At 67.1% G+C, this 17,489-nt stretch overlaps 3 protein-coding genes across 6 annotated transcripts; all 3 read right to left on the bottom strand.

Moving 5' to 3' along the window:
- Nucleotides 1-47: 47 nt before the first annotated feature.
- VPS16 (VPS16 core subunit of CORVET and HOPS complexes) lies at nucleotides 48-9,588 on the bottom strand. Its single transcript, XM_030492335.1, has 24 exons — nucleotides 9,453-9,588; nucleotides 8,916-9,004; nucleotides 8,731-8,828; nucleotides 8,003-8,131; nucleotides 7,624-7,768; nucleotides 7,434-7,549; nucleotides 7,154-7,276; nucleotides 5,898-5,953; nucleotides 5,664-5,753; nucleotides 4,869-4,963; nucleotides 4,708-4,784; nucleotides 4,458-4,589; nucleotides 4,242-4,369; nucleotides 4,037-4,072; nucleotides 3,017-3,125; nucleotides 2,807-2,941; nucleotides 2,619-2,727; nucleotides 2,091-2,188; nucleotides 1,917-2,021; nucleotides 1,445-1,522; nucleotides 1,112-1,281; nucleotides 915-1,011; nucleotides 716-819; nucleotides 48-487 (listed from the first exon to the last, which is right to left on the bottom strand). Exons 1-24 carry the CDS (start codon nucleotides 9,503-9,505, stop codon nucleotides 343-345), a joined length of 2,517 nt encoding a protein of 838 aa, XP_030348195.1. The 5' UTR covers nucleotides 9,506-9,588; the 3' UTR covers nucleotides 48-342.
- Nucleotides 9,589-10,358: 770 nt separating this feature from the next.
- LOC115610598 (N-acetyltransferase family 8 member 3-like) lies at nucleotides 10,359-13,744 on the bottom strand. Of its 4 annotated transcripts, none has more exons than XM_030492359.1 (3): nucleotides 13,666-13,744; nucleotides 11,731-11,892; nucleotides 10,359-11,625 (listed from the first exon to the last, which is right to left on the bottom strand). In XM_030492359.1, exons 2-3 carry the CDS (start codon nucleotides 11,884-11,886, stop codon nucleotides 11,200-11,202), a joined length of 582 nt encoding a protein of 193 aa, XP_030348219.1. In that variant the 5' UTR covers nucleotides 11,887-11,892; nucleotides 13,666-13,744; the 3' UTR covers nucleotides 10,359-11,199. The 4 variants fall into 4 exon arrangements, with proteins under 4 accessions (XP_030348219.1, XP_030348218.1, XP_030348217.1 ...); XM_030492358.1 differs by lacking the exon at nucleotides 13,666-13,744 and adding an exon at nucleotides 12,002-13,389; XM_030492357.1 differs by having other exon boundaries at nucleotides 10,359-11,892.
- Nucleotides 13,745-14,687: 943 nt separating this feature from the next.
- On the bottom strand, nucleotides 14,688-17,342 carry LOC115610597 (probable N-acetyltransferase camello). The gene is made up of 2 exons (XM_030492355.1): nucleotides 17,280-17,342; nucleotides 14,688-16,288 (listed from the first exon to the last, which is right to left on the bottom strand). Exons 1-2 carry the CDS (start codon nucleotides 17,326-17,328, stop codon nucleotides 15,591-15,593), a joined length of 747 nt encoding a protein of 248 aa, XP_030348215.1. The 5' UTR covers nucleotides 17,329-17,342; the 3' UTR covers nucleotides 14,688-15,590.
- Nucleotides 17,343-17,489: the final 147 nt, after the last annotated feature.

Raw genomic sequence — 17,489 nt, forward strand, 5'->3', positions numbered from 1 at the left:
CACTGGGGGTGCCCACGGGGGTACCCCTCATTTCTCAACAGCAGACAGGCCAGCGAGCTCCCCTCTTTATTGTACAAGAAGGGAAGGGGTCACACGGTGAGAAAGTGGGGACCCCCCCATGGTCCCACTGCTGCATTCCGCAGCCAGCGAGGAAGACCTTGGCCCCACGGTGACCGCGAGCAGGGGGCTGCCAGGGTGACCCCAGCGCATGGACCCCTCCTGCCCCATGCCGGGGCTCCCCGCAGCAAGGGGGAGGCCCGGGGGCAGCCTGGAGTGGCCCCAAGGAGCGTGACAGGGGCTGGAGCCCCCACGGAGGACACGGCCGGACCCCCACCACGGGGGTCACTTCTTGAGGAGCTGGGCCCGGGCCCGGTTCAGCTTCTCGGCCACGGCAGCGTCGGTGCTGGCCGAGCACTTGGACAGGACAAAGTTCATCTCGGTCTCGTTCTTGTGCTCGATGGCGGCATCGGCCGCCTGGTCCAGGTCCCTGCGGGGAGAGGGGGACATGGGGTGTGGGGACAGCCCCATAGCCCCCCCATCCCCATGGGCTGGAGGCTCCAACCCCACACACCCCATGTGCTCTGGGAGGTCTCATCCACCCCTTGCTCCCCCTGCGGCTGCACGATCCCCATCCCCACTGCTCCAGTGGGTTCCAACCCTGCCCCACAGCCCCCAAGCTGCCCCCCAAGCACCCCACACCCTTGAGCAGACGCACCCCACGAGGACGAAGGCCCTGACGCGCTGCTCGGGGGGCACACGGGGCGCGTACTTCTTGGCCTCGTAGCGGTTGTGGTGCTTCACCGCGATCTCCACGAAGGGCTGGAGAGGAGAGGACGGGGGTGATGGCCCCTCCAGCCCCACGGCACAGCCCCCCATGGGGCAGGGCTGGCCCCAGCAGCAGGAGCAGCTCTCACCAGGTACCCGATGGGCGACTTCTTGCTCTTGGAGAACTTCTCCATCTCCTCCCAGTCCCCGCGGTTGGCCAAGGCGCTGATCTTCAGCCACCAGTACCTGGGGACAGCGGTGAACCCAGCGCCCTGCACCCCCCCGGCCAGCCCCACAGCTCAGCTCCAGCCCCGCGGCTGCCCCCGGAGCCCCCCCAAGGCCCAACCTCTTGTCGGGGATCTTGAACTCGCGGTAGAGCTGCTCCGCGCGCTTGTGGTGACCGTCCAGGATGAGGTTGGAGACGGTGTCGTGCAGCGAGAGGTCGAGGTAGGGCTTGTCAAAGTCCTCCTGCAGGTGCCGCTGGAGCCGCAGCAGCTTGATCTGCTCCTCCGTGGCCTGGGCACCGAGCACCCGCTGGAGGCTCCCTGGCCCAGCTCTGCCCACGGGCTCTGCCCCAGGGCCCAGGGACCTGCGGTGCCCCACCAAGGGGGGGTGCCCCACCAAGGGGGGGGGGCCCAAAGGCAGCCCCGCGCCACCAGCAGCGCCCCAGGCCCCTCACCTTGGCTGCGAACTCGTTCTTGGCTTTGTAGAACTCGTCCAGCGCGTTCTGCAGGGCCCCCACGCGCCCCTCGATGCGCTGGGGACAGAGCACAGCGGCCCCTTCGCCCACCGCGGCACCCGCTGGGCATGGGGCAGCACCCACCGAGCCCCCCGGGGGGGGCCAGGGCTGACACAGGCGCAGGGGGAGGCTCTGGCTCTGCCACGCTGTGCTTGACCCCCCGAGACGGGCAGAGGCTGCCTAAGCGCGGGTGGGATCCGGACACAGGGTGGGATGGGGTCTGCCAGCAGCGCCCCAAGGGGATGATGGCCACAGAGTGTGATGTGGGGAGCTCCAGAGCCCACCCTGAGCATGAGGAGGGTGGAACCCCCCGCTGTGCGCACCCAGCAGCCCTAAGGGATGAACCCCCCCACGCACCGCTCCCTGGGCACAGGGAGCCCCCCCTCCAGCCCCTCGTCCTCCCGGCACGGACCTTCTCGCTGTAGCTGGCATGGACGTGGAAGTTGCCGAGCTCCTGGTGGTTGTCGTCCTGGTTGTAGAGGTCCTTCAGCGTGTCCCGCTCCTGGTGCTTGCAGAACTGGGGGCAATGGGGGGTGAGGGCAGGTGGGGGGCCCGGGGGGGCCCACGGGCGGTGGCAGCCCCTCACCTGGCGGTACAGGCTCAGCGCCACCGGCTGGTTCTGCAGCGTCATGAAGAAGGTGCCGCGGTTCAGCTCGTTCTTGAGGTGCAGCACCACGGTGTAGACTGGGGGCAAGGCGGCGGGCAAGATGTGGGTCTGTGCCCCCATGTTGGGGGGGGCAGCCAGGGAACAGCCCCAGCAGCTCCTGCCACCCCACTGCACAAGGAGCAAAGCCACAAAGGGGGTCCCGCAGCCCCAAACACCCCCCGGCCCCCAAACACCCCCCCCCCAGCCACAACCCTCCCCCAGCCCCAAACCACACCCCAGCCCCCAAATCCCCCCCAACCATCAAATCCCCTCCAGACCCCAAACACCCCCCAGCCTCCAAATCCCTCCCAGCCTCCAAATCCAACCCTGGCCCCCAAACCCCCCCAGACCCCAAACCCCCTCCCCAGGCCCCAAATCATTCCCAGCCCCAAACCCCCCCCGGCTCCCAACTTCCCCCCCCAGCCCCCAAACCCACTCCTGGCTCCAGCCCCCCCGCGCTGCCCCCACCCAGGTCGGTGTCCCCGCTCTCGATGGCTTTGCTCAGCGCCAACTTGCTCCTCTTCATCTTGAGCAGCAGCGGGACCTGCTCCCCGGAGCGGGGCTCATACTCCAGCAGCTGCCGGGCACGGGGGGGGTGGGTCAGTGCCCGGCCCCCGCTGTGTGCCCCCCCCCCGGTGCCCCCCCCAGCCCAGCACCTTGATGGCCAGCTCCGTGCGGCCGCAGTCGTAGGCGCGGGCGGCGATCTCGGAGTAGGAGATGCCGGGGGTGTCGCCCAGCTTGTGGTTGATGGCCTGCGCCACCTCCTCGTCCGACTTGTCCTTCTGCTGCACCTGCGCGGGGGGAGCGGGACGGTCCCCAAGAGCCCCCCCCCCAGCGCGGAGCCCCCCCCCCGAGCCCCCATTTACCTTGTAGCAGGCCCAGTGTGCCAGGATGCGGCTCACGCCCTGGATCTCGGAGAGGCGCAGGTACTCGCACATCCTGATGGCCAGCGGGTAGAGCCGCCGCAGCACCAGCCTGGGGGGCACGGGGGGCCACGGGCACGGCCCATGGCGGGGTCTGCGGTGTGGGGCAGCTCCACCGGCCTCAGGGGGGGCCCAGAGTGCTCCGAGCCCCAAACCAAGGGGATGGGGACCAGGGGGATGGGGACTGTGGGGATGTGGTCCATGGGGATGGGGAACCACAGGGATGGAGACGATGGAGATGGGGAAACACAGGGATGGAGAACAAGGACATGGGGAACCACAGGGATGGAGAACATGGAGATGGGGAACCACAGGGATGGAGACCATGGAGATGGGGAACCACAGGGATGGAGACCATGGGGATGGGGAACCACAGGGATGGAGACCATGGGGATGGGGAACCACAGGGATGGAGACCATGGGGATGGGGAACCACAGGGATGGAGACCATGGAGATGGGGAACCACAGGGATGGAGACCATGGGCATGGGGAACCACAGGGATGGAGACCATGGAGATGGGGAACCACAGGGATGGAGACCATGGAGATGGGGAACCACAGGGATGGAGACCATGGAGATGGGGAACCACAGGGGTGGAGACCATGGGGATGGGGAACCACAGGGATGGAGACCATGGGCATGGGGAACCACAGGGATGGAGACCATGGAGATGGGGAACCACAGGGATGGAGACCATGGGGATGGGGAACCACAGGGATGGAGACCATGGGGATGGGGAACCACAGGGATGGAGACCATGGGGATGGGGAACCACAGGGATGGAGACCATGGAGATGGGGAACCACAGGGATGGAGACCATGGAGATGGGGAAACACAGGGATGGAGACCATGGGGACAGGGACCACAGGAATGGGATGGGAGCCATGGAGATGGGGACTATGGTGTGGAAAGACACTGCCTCAGCCCAGGGCCGCCATTCCCAGCTCCAGGCACCCTCACCTGTCCAGCAGCACCTCGATGGTGAGTCTCTTGTATCTGTGGGGATGGTCAAGGGATGTCCTGGACCTCAAAACCCCCCTGAGTGCAGGCAGCACGTGCTGGGCACTGGCCTCCTGCTGCACAGCACCCCTGCACAGCACCCCTGCATGGCCCCCCGCATCCTGCACCCCCCGGGCGATGCCACGCTCCTGCCCATGGAGGATACTGGGTGAAGGTGAGGGGGATGCCGATCTGGTAGTCCCGGATGGCGTTGAGCACCCGCAGGTCCTGGCACATGCGCACGAAGCTCTCCGGGGGGAACTTGTCGAGGAAGCACTTCCCGAAGGAGGCTGCCTGTGGGCACAGGGGTGAGGGGCTGGGGCCGGGCCGGCCATGACGTGGCCGCACGGGAGGGAGCCGGGGCCCCCAGCGCCCCACTCACCCTCAGCAGCGCCTTCTGGGTGTCGGGCTCGTGCTCGTGGCCCGCGGCCTCGATGCACTGGCTCACGGCCTCCGGGAGCAGCTTCTGCTCCTTGATCTCCCGCAGGTACTCGTCTGCCTTCTGGCTCTCCTTCTGCAGGGAACGGGAGCACTGGGACCCCTGCGGGGAGCCCTGCGGGGACCCCCGGGTCTCCCCTTCCCGTCACTGCGGGGCTGGGACACCCCAACCTCCTGGGGGCAGCGGGACGTACCTCGTACTCCTTCTGCGCCTCCAGCAGGAGAGCCCCCGGCGCCATGGAGGCGATCTTGAAGATCTCCTGGCTGGCCTCTGCAGAGACAGGGGGTGAAAGCATCACAGAACCATGGAATCCCCATGGGCTGGGGCTGGAGGGGACCCTCAGGCTCAGCTCACCTGGGATCTCCTGCAGGAACTCGTGGGAGCTGCGGGACAAGATGCGGACCCCGTCCAGCTCGGGCACCAGGTAGGAGTCCTCATCCAGGACAAACCTGAGCTCCCCGCTAAGGGCTTGCGGGAAGGAAGTGGCTCTGTGCCCCTCTGCCCCATGTACAGCCATAGAACCCCAGCCTGCTTTGGGGTGAAGGGACCTTAAAGCTCCTCCAGCTCCAACCCCTGCCCCGGGCAGGGACACCTTCCACTAGAGCAGGTTGCTCCAAGCCCCTGTGTCCAACCTGGCCTTGAACACTGCCAGGGATGGGGCAGCCACAGCTTCTCTGGGCACCCTGTGCCAGCGCCTCAGCACCCTCACAGGGAAGGGCTTCTGCCTCAGAGCTCATCTCAATCTCCCCTCTGGCAGGTTAAAGCCATTCCCCTTGGCCTGTCCCTCCATCCCTTGCCCAAAGCCCCTCTCCAGGTTTCCTGGAGCCCCTTCAGGCCCTGGCGCTGCTCTGAGGGCTCTCAGAGCCAAGGGGAGCAGGACCCCCTCAGCAGGAGGTTTGGACGAGGGGCACAGGGCTTGGGGACACACAGGAGCGGGTTTGCTGCTGCCCAGGGCCGGGCAGGGGCGGCTGTGGCAGAACTGCAGACACGGGAACAAGATCAACCTCCTCTGGCTGCCCGGGGTGTACGGACACCGAGGGGACACCCGCGTCCCCCGCAGAGCTGCTGCTGACCCAAAGAGCACCCGTAGAGACCCGCAGGCTGTGCCGGCCCTCGGCCGCGCCGCCGGCCCCTCTTCCCAAAGGATACTGGATGCCCTCGCTGGAGCTCCCGGCCACCAGGAGCTGCCGGTCCCAGGCCACCACCACAGCGCGCTGCCGGCTGCGGGGCCGCATGCACCTGGGGGGACCCACAGCTCAACCCCTGCAGCCCCAGCCCCGGCGGGGGGCACCGGGGGGGCTCCCCTGTCCCGGGGGGGGCTGTGGGGTGGGCGCAGGGCTCAGCGCACCCTAAGGGTGGGCTCGGCCATGGGTCAGCACTCACCAAACCATCTGCTTGGGTGGGGAGCGGATGCTGCAGTGGAACTCACAGAGCTTCTCCTAGGAACAGAGCCACGGGATGAGCCGGGGGGGAAACAGGGGGAATGGGGGCGTAAAATCGGGTGAAGAACAAGAGGTGGATCAGGATCATAAACAGGAACGTGGATGGGTGCGAGGGCAACCCACAGCCCGGAGCCCATGGGACCCCAAAGGAGCCGGTGTGGACCCCCCCAGTGCAGGATGCGCCTGCCCAGCACCCCAACGCCCCACCCCGGGGAGGTGAGGCTGAGTTAAACCAGTGTTTCACTGAACAGAGCCACAGACAGGGCTACGGGGGCTCCTGAACTGCGCTTTCACTGGGGACAGAGCCCACAACTCTCAAGCTAAGGAGCTGCACCGGGAGAACCAGGTTCTCCTCTCAGAGCAGGGGGGGCTCCTCCTGTTGGTAAGGCCCCAGAAACAGGGAAACGGTGAAAGCAGCAGCTCGAGCAGCCTCTTGGGGTTGTAAATGAACCCGAACAGGCACATGTTGTTAACTGGAAACGCTGAACACACCCCAGTGGCCCTAATGGATGGATTCCCATAAAGGGATGAAATGAGGGGGGGGATTTCTCCTCAAAACGACCACCACAACCCCCAGAGGCCCCTCCTCGCATTCACAGTGCCTGTGGCACAGCCTGAGCGGCCCGTGGCCAAGCAGGAACGGGAATCGGGGGCACTCCATGGAGTTCTGATCAATATGTGCCTAATACAGGCACATCAGCTGCGAACTGCCTCTTCTGGGGGGGGGGTGACATCCCCCTGCCCCCGGCGCGCGACAAAGTCCTGCTGGTTTCTAACCCGTCCTTCTGGGTGCAGAGGTTATGTCCCGACATCAGTGACAGAGGGAGGGATGTGCCAGCCACCCCCATCCAGATGTGTGCTCACCTGGAGCCAGGCCACCCCCATCCAGATGTGTGCTCACCTTGAGTGATGCCACCCCCATCCAGATGTGTGCCCATTGGGAGCCAGACCACCCCCACCCAGATGTGTGCTCACCTTGAGTGACGCCAGCCCCATCCAGATGTGTGCCCATTGGGAGCCAGGCGACCCCCATCCAGATGTGTGCTCACCTTGAGTGACGCCACCCCCATCCAGATGTGTGCCCATTGGGAGCCAGACCACCCCCACCCAGATGTGTGCTCACCTTGAGTGACGCCAGCCCCATCCAGATGTGTGCCCATTGGGAGCCAGGCGACCCCCACCCAGATGTGTGCTCACCTTGAGTGACGCCAGCCCCATCCAGATGTAGCCGGTGTCGGTGAGGAGCGCCAGGCACCGGTGGGTGAAGGACACAGCCATCTGCACGTAGGCACCGGCTGAGGGGCTCAGGCCAGGGGGGGTCTGCAAGGGAACGGGGGGGGTTAACCTGGGGACACCCTCTGGGGTGCGGGGTGCTGAGGCTGGTCACTGGGGTGCCCCTTCCCGCCCTGCTCAAGCCAGGTCAGGATGGGGCCGATGCCCCCGGCTGCTCCCTGCAGCACCGCCGTGGGGCACTCACCACCACGGAGCAGGAGGTGTTGTCCAGGAGGTAGAGGTCCTGCCCCACCGCCAGCAGGACGATGGTGACCCTGTCCTGGGACAGCACAGCCCAGCACGACGGCGGCTTCTGCAGCCCTGCAGGCACCAGCGTCAGCGCTGCGCCCCCTGCGCAGGGGCAGGAGCACGGGGGCACACGGGCAGGGACGCACCGGGCACCTCGGGCATCCTGCGCAGCTTCAGGTCCTCGATGTTGGTGGCCAGGGAGAAGCGGTGGCTGCCGGTCAGGATGGCCACGCCGGTGCCGAACTCGCTGTGGAACACCTTCGCCTCCAGCACGTGGTTCTGCAGCACCTCCTGTGCCAGCGCAGAGACACGGGGCTCAGCACCGCGGCGCTGGGCAAGGAACCACCCCCGAGGGGCAAACCCAGCGCTGCTGCTCCGTGTCCCAGCTCCACCAGGGACAAGGGGATCGTGGTGGCCCCAGGGACCATGGCACGGATGCAGCTCATCCCTGCTGCAGGGACAGCCCCAGGCTCCCCCTGCGCTGCCCCAGCCCTGGGCACCTCCTGCCCGTCCTGCCCCGCTCACGTTGCCCATGCTGAAGTGGCGCTTGAACTCGCAGAAGAGGTTGTAGATGAGCACGGTGCCGTCCTCCTGGATGCACAGCAGGTCCTCGCTGGCCGTCCAGCCCAGCTGCACCAGCTGCCCGCTCTTCCACTGCGGGCACGACACGCGTGAGCACAGCACGGAGCCACGCATGAAGCCAACAGCCATGGGGGGGGCCCGGAGCTCTGACACCCCTTGGCTCTGTGGGGCCCTGTGCTCACAGCAGCTTCCCCTGCCCCTCCAGTCCTCCCTGCCCTGAGCCCACCCCAGCCCCGGGCACTGGGGAAGGGAGGATGCTCCGATGCCATGGCTCGTATCCCCACCACATCCTCCCCTCCCAAGCCTGGCAGCCTCCTTCCCCCCCCGGCTCCCTCCTGGCGCACCCCACCACGTCTGAAAGCTTCTGCACAGCTTGTGGTGGGTACAGGAGCCACAAGGAGCCACCAGCCCAGGGTGCTTCGGGTGCTGGGTTCACTGGCAGCATCCAGCTGCCCCACGGGGAGAGCAGAGGAGCTGCCCAAGAGCACACAGAGCGGCACGGGGAGAGGCGACAGCGATTCCCCTGCGACACCCAGCCCATAACTCAGCCCGGGGCCCTTCGGTGCCACCACCCGGCCCTTCCTGGGCAGGGGCTGCAGCCTCTGGGGGGGGCTGCCCCACGCTCCCGGCACATCGCAGGCCCCCGGCAGCCCAGCCGCGGCGCAGCTCACCGGGATGCTGGCCAGGAGCAGCCCCGAGGCCGAGTAGATCTCGAGCAGCGGGCGGGCGCCCGGGGACTTCTCCTTCCGAGCGTGGTTCTTGAGCAGAGCTGGGGGGGGGCGGGACGGGCGCTGTGAGCTGCAGCCCCCCCGCTGCTGGGGGCCAGGGCACACCCGGCCCCATGGCCCAGCCCTACCTATGGGCCCCCCGTACGGGGCAGCTGCCACCATGCAGTCCCGCAGGTCCTCCTTCAGGTTCCACCCCATGGTGTAGAGCTCGAACTTCCTGCAGGCACGGGGCGATGGATGGAGGGAAGGATGGAGGGATGGACGAAGGGATGGGGGGATGAAGGAATGGGGGGATGAAGGGATGGGGGGATGAAGGGATGGGGGGATGAAGGGATGGGGGGATGAAGGGATGGGGGGATGAAGGGATGGATGAAGGGAAGGATGGAGGGATGGATGGAGGGAGCGATGGAGGGATGGGCGGCACACCGAGGGATGGGGGGCGAGGGATGGATGACCAGCCCCGAGACCCAGCCCCAGCAGCCACGGGGCCACCCCAGCACCCCCAAGTCCCACGGTCACGCCGAGACCCCCCAGCAGCAGCCCCAGAACGCCCTCAGCCCCCGCCACGGCCCGCGGCCGGCCCCGACACCCCCCCGGCACCCCCTGCCCGGCCCCAGCGGCACAGAGGGGCTGTCCCTGGCCGGGCCCGGGCCGCCGCCCCTCACCGGTAGAAGGTGTCCTCGCCCAGCGGGTTCCAGTTGGCCGTGTAACAGTCCATGGCGGCCGGGCCGGGCCGGGACCGCACGGGACCGGACGGGACGGGACGAGCCGTGCGCTGCCGGCGGCGCGGCCTCCCCTTGAGCTTCCGCCCGCCCCGCCCCGCCGTGACGCCCGCACGGGCGCCGCCATCTTGAGTGAGGGCAGGGGGAGCGGTGTCGGGAACCGCCGCCATCTCCAGTGAGGGCCCGGCGGGGCCGCGCCGCCGCCATCTTTAGTGAGGGCACGGCCGGCACGGCCTGGACCTCCCGCACCCCGCGGGCCCCCGGTGCCCACATGGGGCTGTGGGGGGTGTTGGGGGTGCTGGCAGCCGTGCGCGGGCACGCCGGGGGGCGCGGGCACGCTGACACCCATGGGTACGTGTGCCCGCGGGCGTGCAGGCGTGTGCGGACGTGCACATGTACCCGCACACACCGCACCGCGCACACGGTCCTACCTGCTGGCATGGGCGGGCCTGCACATGTGTGCACACACACACGTGTGTACACACCCGGGTACACACACACACGTGTACACACGCACACGTGTACACACACACGTGCACACACACACCCCTGTACACACACACGTGCACACACGTGTACACACACACCTGTACACATACACCAGTGTACACACACACACGTGTACACACAAGTGTACACACACCCCTGTACACACACACACGTGCACACACATGTACACACACTCCTGTACACACACACACCCCTGTGCTCACACCCGTGTACACACCCGTGTACACACACACCCCTGTGCACACACACCCCTGTGCACACACACCCCTGTGCACATACACACGCATATGCACACACATGTACACATACATACATGTACACACACATGCCCCACGCGGCTTTCCCATGGGGTCCATCTCTCTTTATTTCTCGCCACTGGCAAACAAGGAACGGCCCCAACAGCCCGGCCAGGGGCGGCCCCAGCCCCAGCACCGACCCCGGGTGGGTGCCATGGCTGAGCCTCGCGTGACAGGGGTGCTGCGGTGGTGCCTCATGTGCCAGGGGTGCTGCGGGGGGGTCAGGGATGCTGCGGTGGTGACATGTATGTCAGGGATGCTGTGGTGGGGTCAGGGATGCTGCGGTGGTAACATGTATGCCAGGGATGCTGCAGTGGTGCCTCATGTGCCAGGGGTGCTGCGGGGGGGTCAGGGATGCTGCAGGGGGGTCAGGGATGCTGCAGGGGTGACATGTATGCCGGGGATGCTGCAGTGGTGCCTCATGTGCCAGGGGTGCTGTGCTGAGGTCAGGGGTGCAGCAATGGTGCTGTGGGTGCTGGGGGTGCTGCAGTGATGGGGAACGTGGCAGTGTTTCCTAGCGTGCATGGGATGCTGCAGTGGAGCCCAGCATGCCGGGTGTGCTGCACTGGTGCATTAGGGGATGCTGAGATGGAGCCTCGTGCGCTGGGCATGCTGCAGTGGTGCTTAGGGTGCCAGGGAGGTTGCAGTGGAGCTTTACATGCTGGGGATGCTGCGGTGGTGCCAGGGATGCTGCAGTGGTGCTGTGCATGCTGGGGATGCTGCGGTGGTCGCGGATGCTGCAGTGATGAGGGAAGCTGCAGCGGTGCCAGGGAAGCTGCAGCGGTGCCTCGCATGCCAGGCCCAGCACCCGAGGTGCCGTGGCATCCCCTCCCATGGGGCTGCGGTGCCGTGGCACGGCCTCACGCGGGTTCTGGTGCCGTGCCCTAGTGCGGCGGGGCCGCGGCGCGGCCGGGCAGGTCGCAGCGGTAGCGGAAGATCTGGAAGCAGAGGAGGGAGGCGAGCAGCCCAGGGCTGGTGGCGCCCACCTTCCGGAAGCCCTGGCTCTCATAGAGCCGCTGCGCCGCCACCTGCACCATGGAGGTGGAGAGGACGACGGCGCCGAAGCCGCGGGCGCGGGTGAAGCGCAGCACCTCTCCGCACAGCGCCCCGGAGATGCCCCAGCCCCGGTGCTCTTTGCTGACCGACATCCGCTTCAGCTCCAGCGCCACTTCCCTCTCGGCCGGGTCCTCGGGCGGCTCCACCGCCACCATGCCCACCACGGCGCCGCCGACCTCCGCCACCCAGAAGCAGGAGTGCGGGGAGCGCAGGTAGGTGCCGTGCACGTCGGCCAGGTCGGTGCTGAGCGCCTGCTGCACGTAGGACGTGGAGTAGGAGTGCACCACGAGCCAGATGGCCACAAGCGCCAGCGCCACGGCGCCCAGCCCCAGCAGCCAGTAGCCGCCCGCCACACGCACCAGCACGAAGAGGACGAGCAGCTCGAGCTGCACCCGGGCCGAGCGCAGGACGTGCCGGTAACCGGCCGGCATGTGCTCCAGCATGCCGCGGGCAAACAGCGTCCGCACGGCGTCAAAGTCCTTGTCCTGGTACTGCCGGATGCGGTAGGATGCCATGGGAACCTGCGGCACGGCATTGCGGCGTCAGGGATGATGAGGGTGAGGACACACAGACCCCAACACCGGGATGGCACAGCCCGTGAATGGGCAGGAGCGAGCGCTGTGCACTCACGTTGGCTCCTGCGGGTGCTCAACATCACCTCACCAGCGTAGTTGCCCTCTTACAGAGCCGTGGAGTCATGGAGTGGTTTGGGTTGAAGGGACCTTAAAGCTCCTCCAGCTCCAGCCCCTGCCACGCGCAGGGACACCTTCCACTAGAGCAGGTTGCTCCAAGCCCCTGTGTCCAACCTGGCCTTGAACACTGCCAGGGATGGGGCAGCCACAGCTTCTCTGGGCACCCTGTGCCAGCGCCTCAGCACCCTCACAGGGAAGAGCTTCTGCCTCAGAGCTCATCTCAATCTCCCCTCTGGCAAGTTAAAGCCATTCCCCTTGGCCTGTCCCTCCATCCCTTGTCCAAAGCCCCTCTCCAGGTTTCCTGGAGCCCCTTTAGGCACTGGAGCTGCTCTAAGGTGTCCCCTTCAGGAGCCTTCTCTTCTCCAGGCTGCCCCAGCCCAGCTCTCTCAGCCTGGCTCCAGAGCAGAGCTGCTCCAGCCCTCACAGCAGCTCCGGGGCCTCCTCTGGCCTCGCTCCAGCAGCTCCACGTCCCTCTTGTGCTGCTGCCCCAGAGCTGGATCAGGGCTGCAGGGGGGGCTCCCCAGAGCGCAGCAGAGGGGCGGGATCCCCTCCCTGAGCTGCTGCTCACGCTCTGGGGGTGCAGCCCAGCACACGGGGGGGTTCTGGGCTCAAGCGCCCACTGAAGCCGGGTCATGGGGAGCTTCTCCTCACCCAGCACCCCCAACACCCTCCTCTCCCTTAAGATCTCCATCACCAGCCTTGCATCCAGCCCCCCACCGCGGGGTCCCTGCCCCACTCCTCCTCCCAAGCCCCTCTTTGGGATCCCACCAACCCCTCCAACCATCTCCCATCTCATCCCCGTTTCCCTGCATCCCCAGGGCTGGAGCAGCCGTGCCGGGGGCTCCGGCCCCATTGGGAGTCCCTGGGGAGGGAGGAGTTAAAGGGGCTGGACATGGAGGGTCCCATCTCCCCTTGATGGATCCTCCGGGATCCATCCCACCCGCCCCAGGCTGCAGGGAATGCATTCAGGATGGGACCTCGAGGAAGGGGGAGCAGGGACCGGGGGGGTCAAAGGGAAGAGCAGGGGGATTTGGGGGTGTTCCCCCCATCAACCCTTCGAGCACCCCCAGGACCCCAACACTGAGCACAGGACCTTTGTGGGTGCCCATCCTTCACCCCACAGTGCTGTGGCAGGGGAAGGGCAAAGGGAAATGGGAGAGGGACAGGCACGGACCCCCCCGGGGGGTGCCTGGGACATGCTATGGGCTTATTCCCCTGTTTTCTGGGGGAAAAGGGGGTGTCCCCTCAGGAAATAGGGTCCAAAGATGCCAAAAACACCCCGTGGGTCCACACTGACCCCGTTATGGGAGGGTTAATGGGAACCATAGCACTGCCCCTCCCCGAAACCCCCCATTGCCCCCCCATCCCTTCCACTTCCCAAACCAGCCCCCTCAGCTTTGCACCCCCTTTGTTTAAACTGGGGGCCCCCCTTTAACCCCGACCCCCCCATCACAACAAGGGGGGAGGCTCATCCTCCCGCACCCCCCCATTCTCCTGCCCCAGCTCCATTCATCCCATCCTTCCGCAGCCCGTGGGGGGGTCTCGCTGAGCCTGGGGGAGCGCTGCGTGTGTCGTGTCCCCCCCCCGAGGCTCGGCTCTTACCCGGTGACGATGGCTCCGAAGATGCAGCGAGCGCAGGCGCCGAAGGGATGTGGCTTATGGGGTCACGCTGAGCGCTGGGGGGGGGGCACTGGGGGGGTAATGGGGGGGACAAGCTTCAATGCGGGGATGGGGGGTCCCGCTCCCCCTATTGGTTGTGGATCCCCCCTTGAAGAGCCCCTTTATGGGGGGGGGACAAAGGGCTGCGGACTTTGCCCGTCTCCTTCACGGTCACCAAGTCGCCTTTTGTACCGCAGGCAGAGCGGGGGGGGGGCGGTAAGGAGGTGCCGGGGGGGACAGGGAGGTCCCAGGGCTATAACAGGGGCACAGGGGGCTCCAATGGGGCACAAGGAGGTCCAAGGGGGGCACAAGGAGGTCCCACGGTTCCAAGGGGGAAACAAGGAGGCCCAAGGGGGGCACAAGGAAGTCGCCGGGGTGGAAAAGGGGCTGCAATGGGGCACAAGGGGGGGCATAAGGGGCTCCAAGGGGCGGGGACAAGGAGCTCCAAGGGCTTCAGGGGGGGAACAAGGGGCTACCAGGGGGGCACAAAGAGGTCCAGGGCTCCAATGGAGGGGACAAGGAGGTCCCAGGGGTCCAATGGGGGCCCAAGGAGCTCCAAGGGGGGGGATAAGGAGGTCCCAGGGCTCTAAGGGGGAGCACAAGGGTGTCCCTCACAGGCGCAAGGAAGTCCCAGGGGGGACAAGAGGCTCTAAGTGGGACACAAGGGACTCCAAGGGCTCCAAAGGGGGGCACAAAGAGCTCCAATGGGGGCACGAGGAGCTCTCAGTGGGTGTCCTGACCACAGTCCCCTTCCCAGGGACACCCCCTGGCACAGGGGGTCTGCAGGATACACGGGGGGGGCCATCCCCATGTGTTATGGTGGTGCCCCGCGGGTCAGTGCTACCCCCCCAGTGCTGGACCCTTCCCATGGGGATGTGATGGGGTCCTTGTGGTGCTGGTGCCACCATCCCAGTGGGGTGCCCACCCTGACACCCCATCCCAGCATGGGAAGAACGACCCAGCCCGGCACTGCGGATGGTCCTTTATTGCCCCCCCCCCCCATTACAGCAGCAGCCCCTGCCCCAAAGGCACCACACTGCAGCCAAGGGGGGGCACATGTGGGGAGCCCCCCCAAAGGCTTTGTGGCCAGGCAGGGCACAGCTCCCCACGGGAAACCCCTCCTGGGAGCCTGGATTCCCTTGGGAAGGTGGGGACATCGGTGGGGTGGGGATGGCAGCACCCAGACCCCCCATTGTGTGTCCCTGAGGTGCACCGTGGCAATGAATGAACCAGGGGGACCCAGCACCCCACTACCCCCAGCACTGCAGGGCACATGGGTGCTGGTGCCATGATGCATCCCCTGCGCTGGGCACTGCTGAGGCTGCACATTGAATCCTGTCAGTTCTGGGCCCCTCACTGCAAGAGAGACATTGAGGTGCTGGAGCGGGGCCAGAGAAGGGCCCCGGAGCTGGTGCAGGGCCTGGAGCACAAGTGTGATGAGGAACGGCTGAGGGACCTGGGGGGGTTTAGTCTGGAGAAGAGAAGGCTCAGGGGGGACCTTCTCGCTCTCTGCAACTGCCTGACAGGAGGATGGAGCCAGGAGGGGGCTGGTCTCTGCTCCCAAGGAACAAGGGATGGGACAAGAGGAAACGGCCTCAAGCTGCCCCAGGGCAGGTTTAGATGGAGCTGAGGAACAATTCCTTCCCCAGAGGGTGCTCAGGCATTGGAACAGGCTGCCCAGGGCAGGGCTGGAGTCACCGGCCCTGCAAGTGTTCACACACTGTGTAGCCGAGGCCTCAGTGCCATGGGTCAGTGGTGGCCTTGGCAGTGCTGGGGTAAAGGTTGGACTTGATGATCTGGAAGCTCTTTTCCACCCTGGTTGATCCCATCACTCCACGGTTCCCTGCTCCGTGGCGCGGCGCCGGGGCTCACTTGGTGCCGTCCAGCTCGTAGCGGTAGGTGGTGATGGTGCAGTTGGCCAAGTGGCCATAGACGGTGGGCAGCACGTACTGCCGGTGCCGGCGGAACCCCAAGCGCTCGTAGAGGGCTCGCGCCTCGTGCTGCACCATCAGCGTGTTGAGCACCACGGCCCTGCAGCCGCGCTGCCGCGCGAAGGCCAGCGCCGCGCTGCCCAGCGCCGCGCCGATGCCCTGCCCGCGGTAACCCCGCCGCACCGACATCCTCTTCAGCACCAGCTCCCCGTCGCCGCCACCACCGTCGCCCGCTCCATCGCCAGCCGCCGGCCGCACGCCCACCGTGCCCACCACCCGCTCGTCCGCCTCGGCCACCCAGAAGCGGGCGCCGGCGCGGTCGCCGTAGGCAGCGGCGATGTCGCGCAGGTCGGCGTCGAGGCAGCGCTGGATGTAGGCGCTCCAGGCGCAGCCCAGGCCGTGCCGCGCCAGCGCCAGCAGCAGCGTGAGCGCCAGCACGGGCAGCAGCAGCGAGCGCGCGCTGGCCAGCAGCAGGCAGAAGGTGCAGCCCAGCAGCAGCAGCGCCCAGGGCTGCCGCAGCACGTGAAGGCACAGCGCCGGCGCGTGCTCGCTCATGCCGGCCGCGAACACCTCCCGCACGGCCTCGTAGTCGCCCTCGCGGTACGGGCGGATGCGGTAGGGCACCATGGCGGGTGCTGCGGTGGGATATGGGGGGGTCAGACCCGGTACGTGCCCCCCTGCCCCGACACCGCGGTGGGCTCAGGGGTATGGGCAGGGTGAGGGGGAAGCTGCTGGGTGAGGGCAGGGAAGTGGGTGCCCCCAGCCCCATGGGCATCCCCCCGTTGCACCCCACAAGGGACCCTTTCCCACCCCACCAGCAGCAGCCCCACAGCCCTCCCCATAAGTCCACCCCACTGGCACTATGGGGACCCCCTTAGACACCTATGGGGACCCTCCCAGCAGCCCCCAGACCACCCAGTGCCCCCATAGCCCCCAGCACCCCTGGACCCCTCCAATGCCCCCATGGTCCCAGCACCGCTGGTCAGCCCCCTCAAGTGCCCTCATGTGCCCCCTCCCAATGCCACATGGTCCCAGACACATCCCAGTGCCCCCATGGTCCCAGACCCCCCTAAAGCCTCACCCCCGCCAGTGTCCCTATAGTCCCAGCCCATTCCAATGGCCCCAGCAACCCCCAGATCTTGGACCCCTCCCCAGTGTCCCCATGGTACCAGCACCCCCTGCTCACCCCCTCCCAGTGCCCCCATAGCCCCAGTATCACCCAGTGCCCCCATGCTCGTGGACCCCCACCCCAGTGCCCCAGTGGTTCCAGCCCCCCTGGGCTCCCCCGTGGTCCTAGACACCACGCCCCCCACCCGTGACCCCATGGTCCTAGTCCCCCCACCAGCGTCCCCATGGCCCCAGCGCCCCCCAGTACCCCCACAGTCCCAGCACCCCGTGGACCCCATCAGTGCCCACAGCATCCCCATGGCCCTAGACCCCCCCCGGTGTCCTCATGGCCCCAGCACCCCCCATTGTCCCAGACACACCACCCAGTGCCCCCATGGCCCCAGCTTCCCATGGCCCCTCCCGCACCCCCATGCTCCCAACCCCCCACATTGCCCCCATGGTCGCAGCCCCCCCCTCCGGACCCCTCCCCGGTGCCCCCCCCGCGCCCCCCACCCTCACCGGCACCGCCTCCAGCTCCCGCCTGACGCCAACAGGACTCGCAGCCCATTGGCCACCGCGCCTGCAGAGACACGCCCCTCCCGCTGCCACCAGCCAATAGATTTTCAGTAATGGGGTGACGTCAGCGGGCGGGACAGATGCTCAAGTGGGCGGGGCCGAGCAAGGGGCGGGGCCAAGGAGGTGGAGCCCATTGCCCTTCAGCTGAGGAGG

The sequence above is a fragment of the Strigops habroptila genome, chromosome 7, assembly GCF_004027225.2.
Source record: "Strigops habroptila isolate Jane chromosome 7, bStrHab1.2.pri, whole genome shotgun sequence".
In the NCBI taxonomy this organism is placed as follows: Eukaryota; Metazoa; Chordata; class Aves; order Psittaciformes; family Psittacidae; genus Strigops; species Strigops habroptila.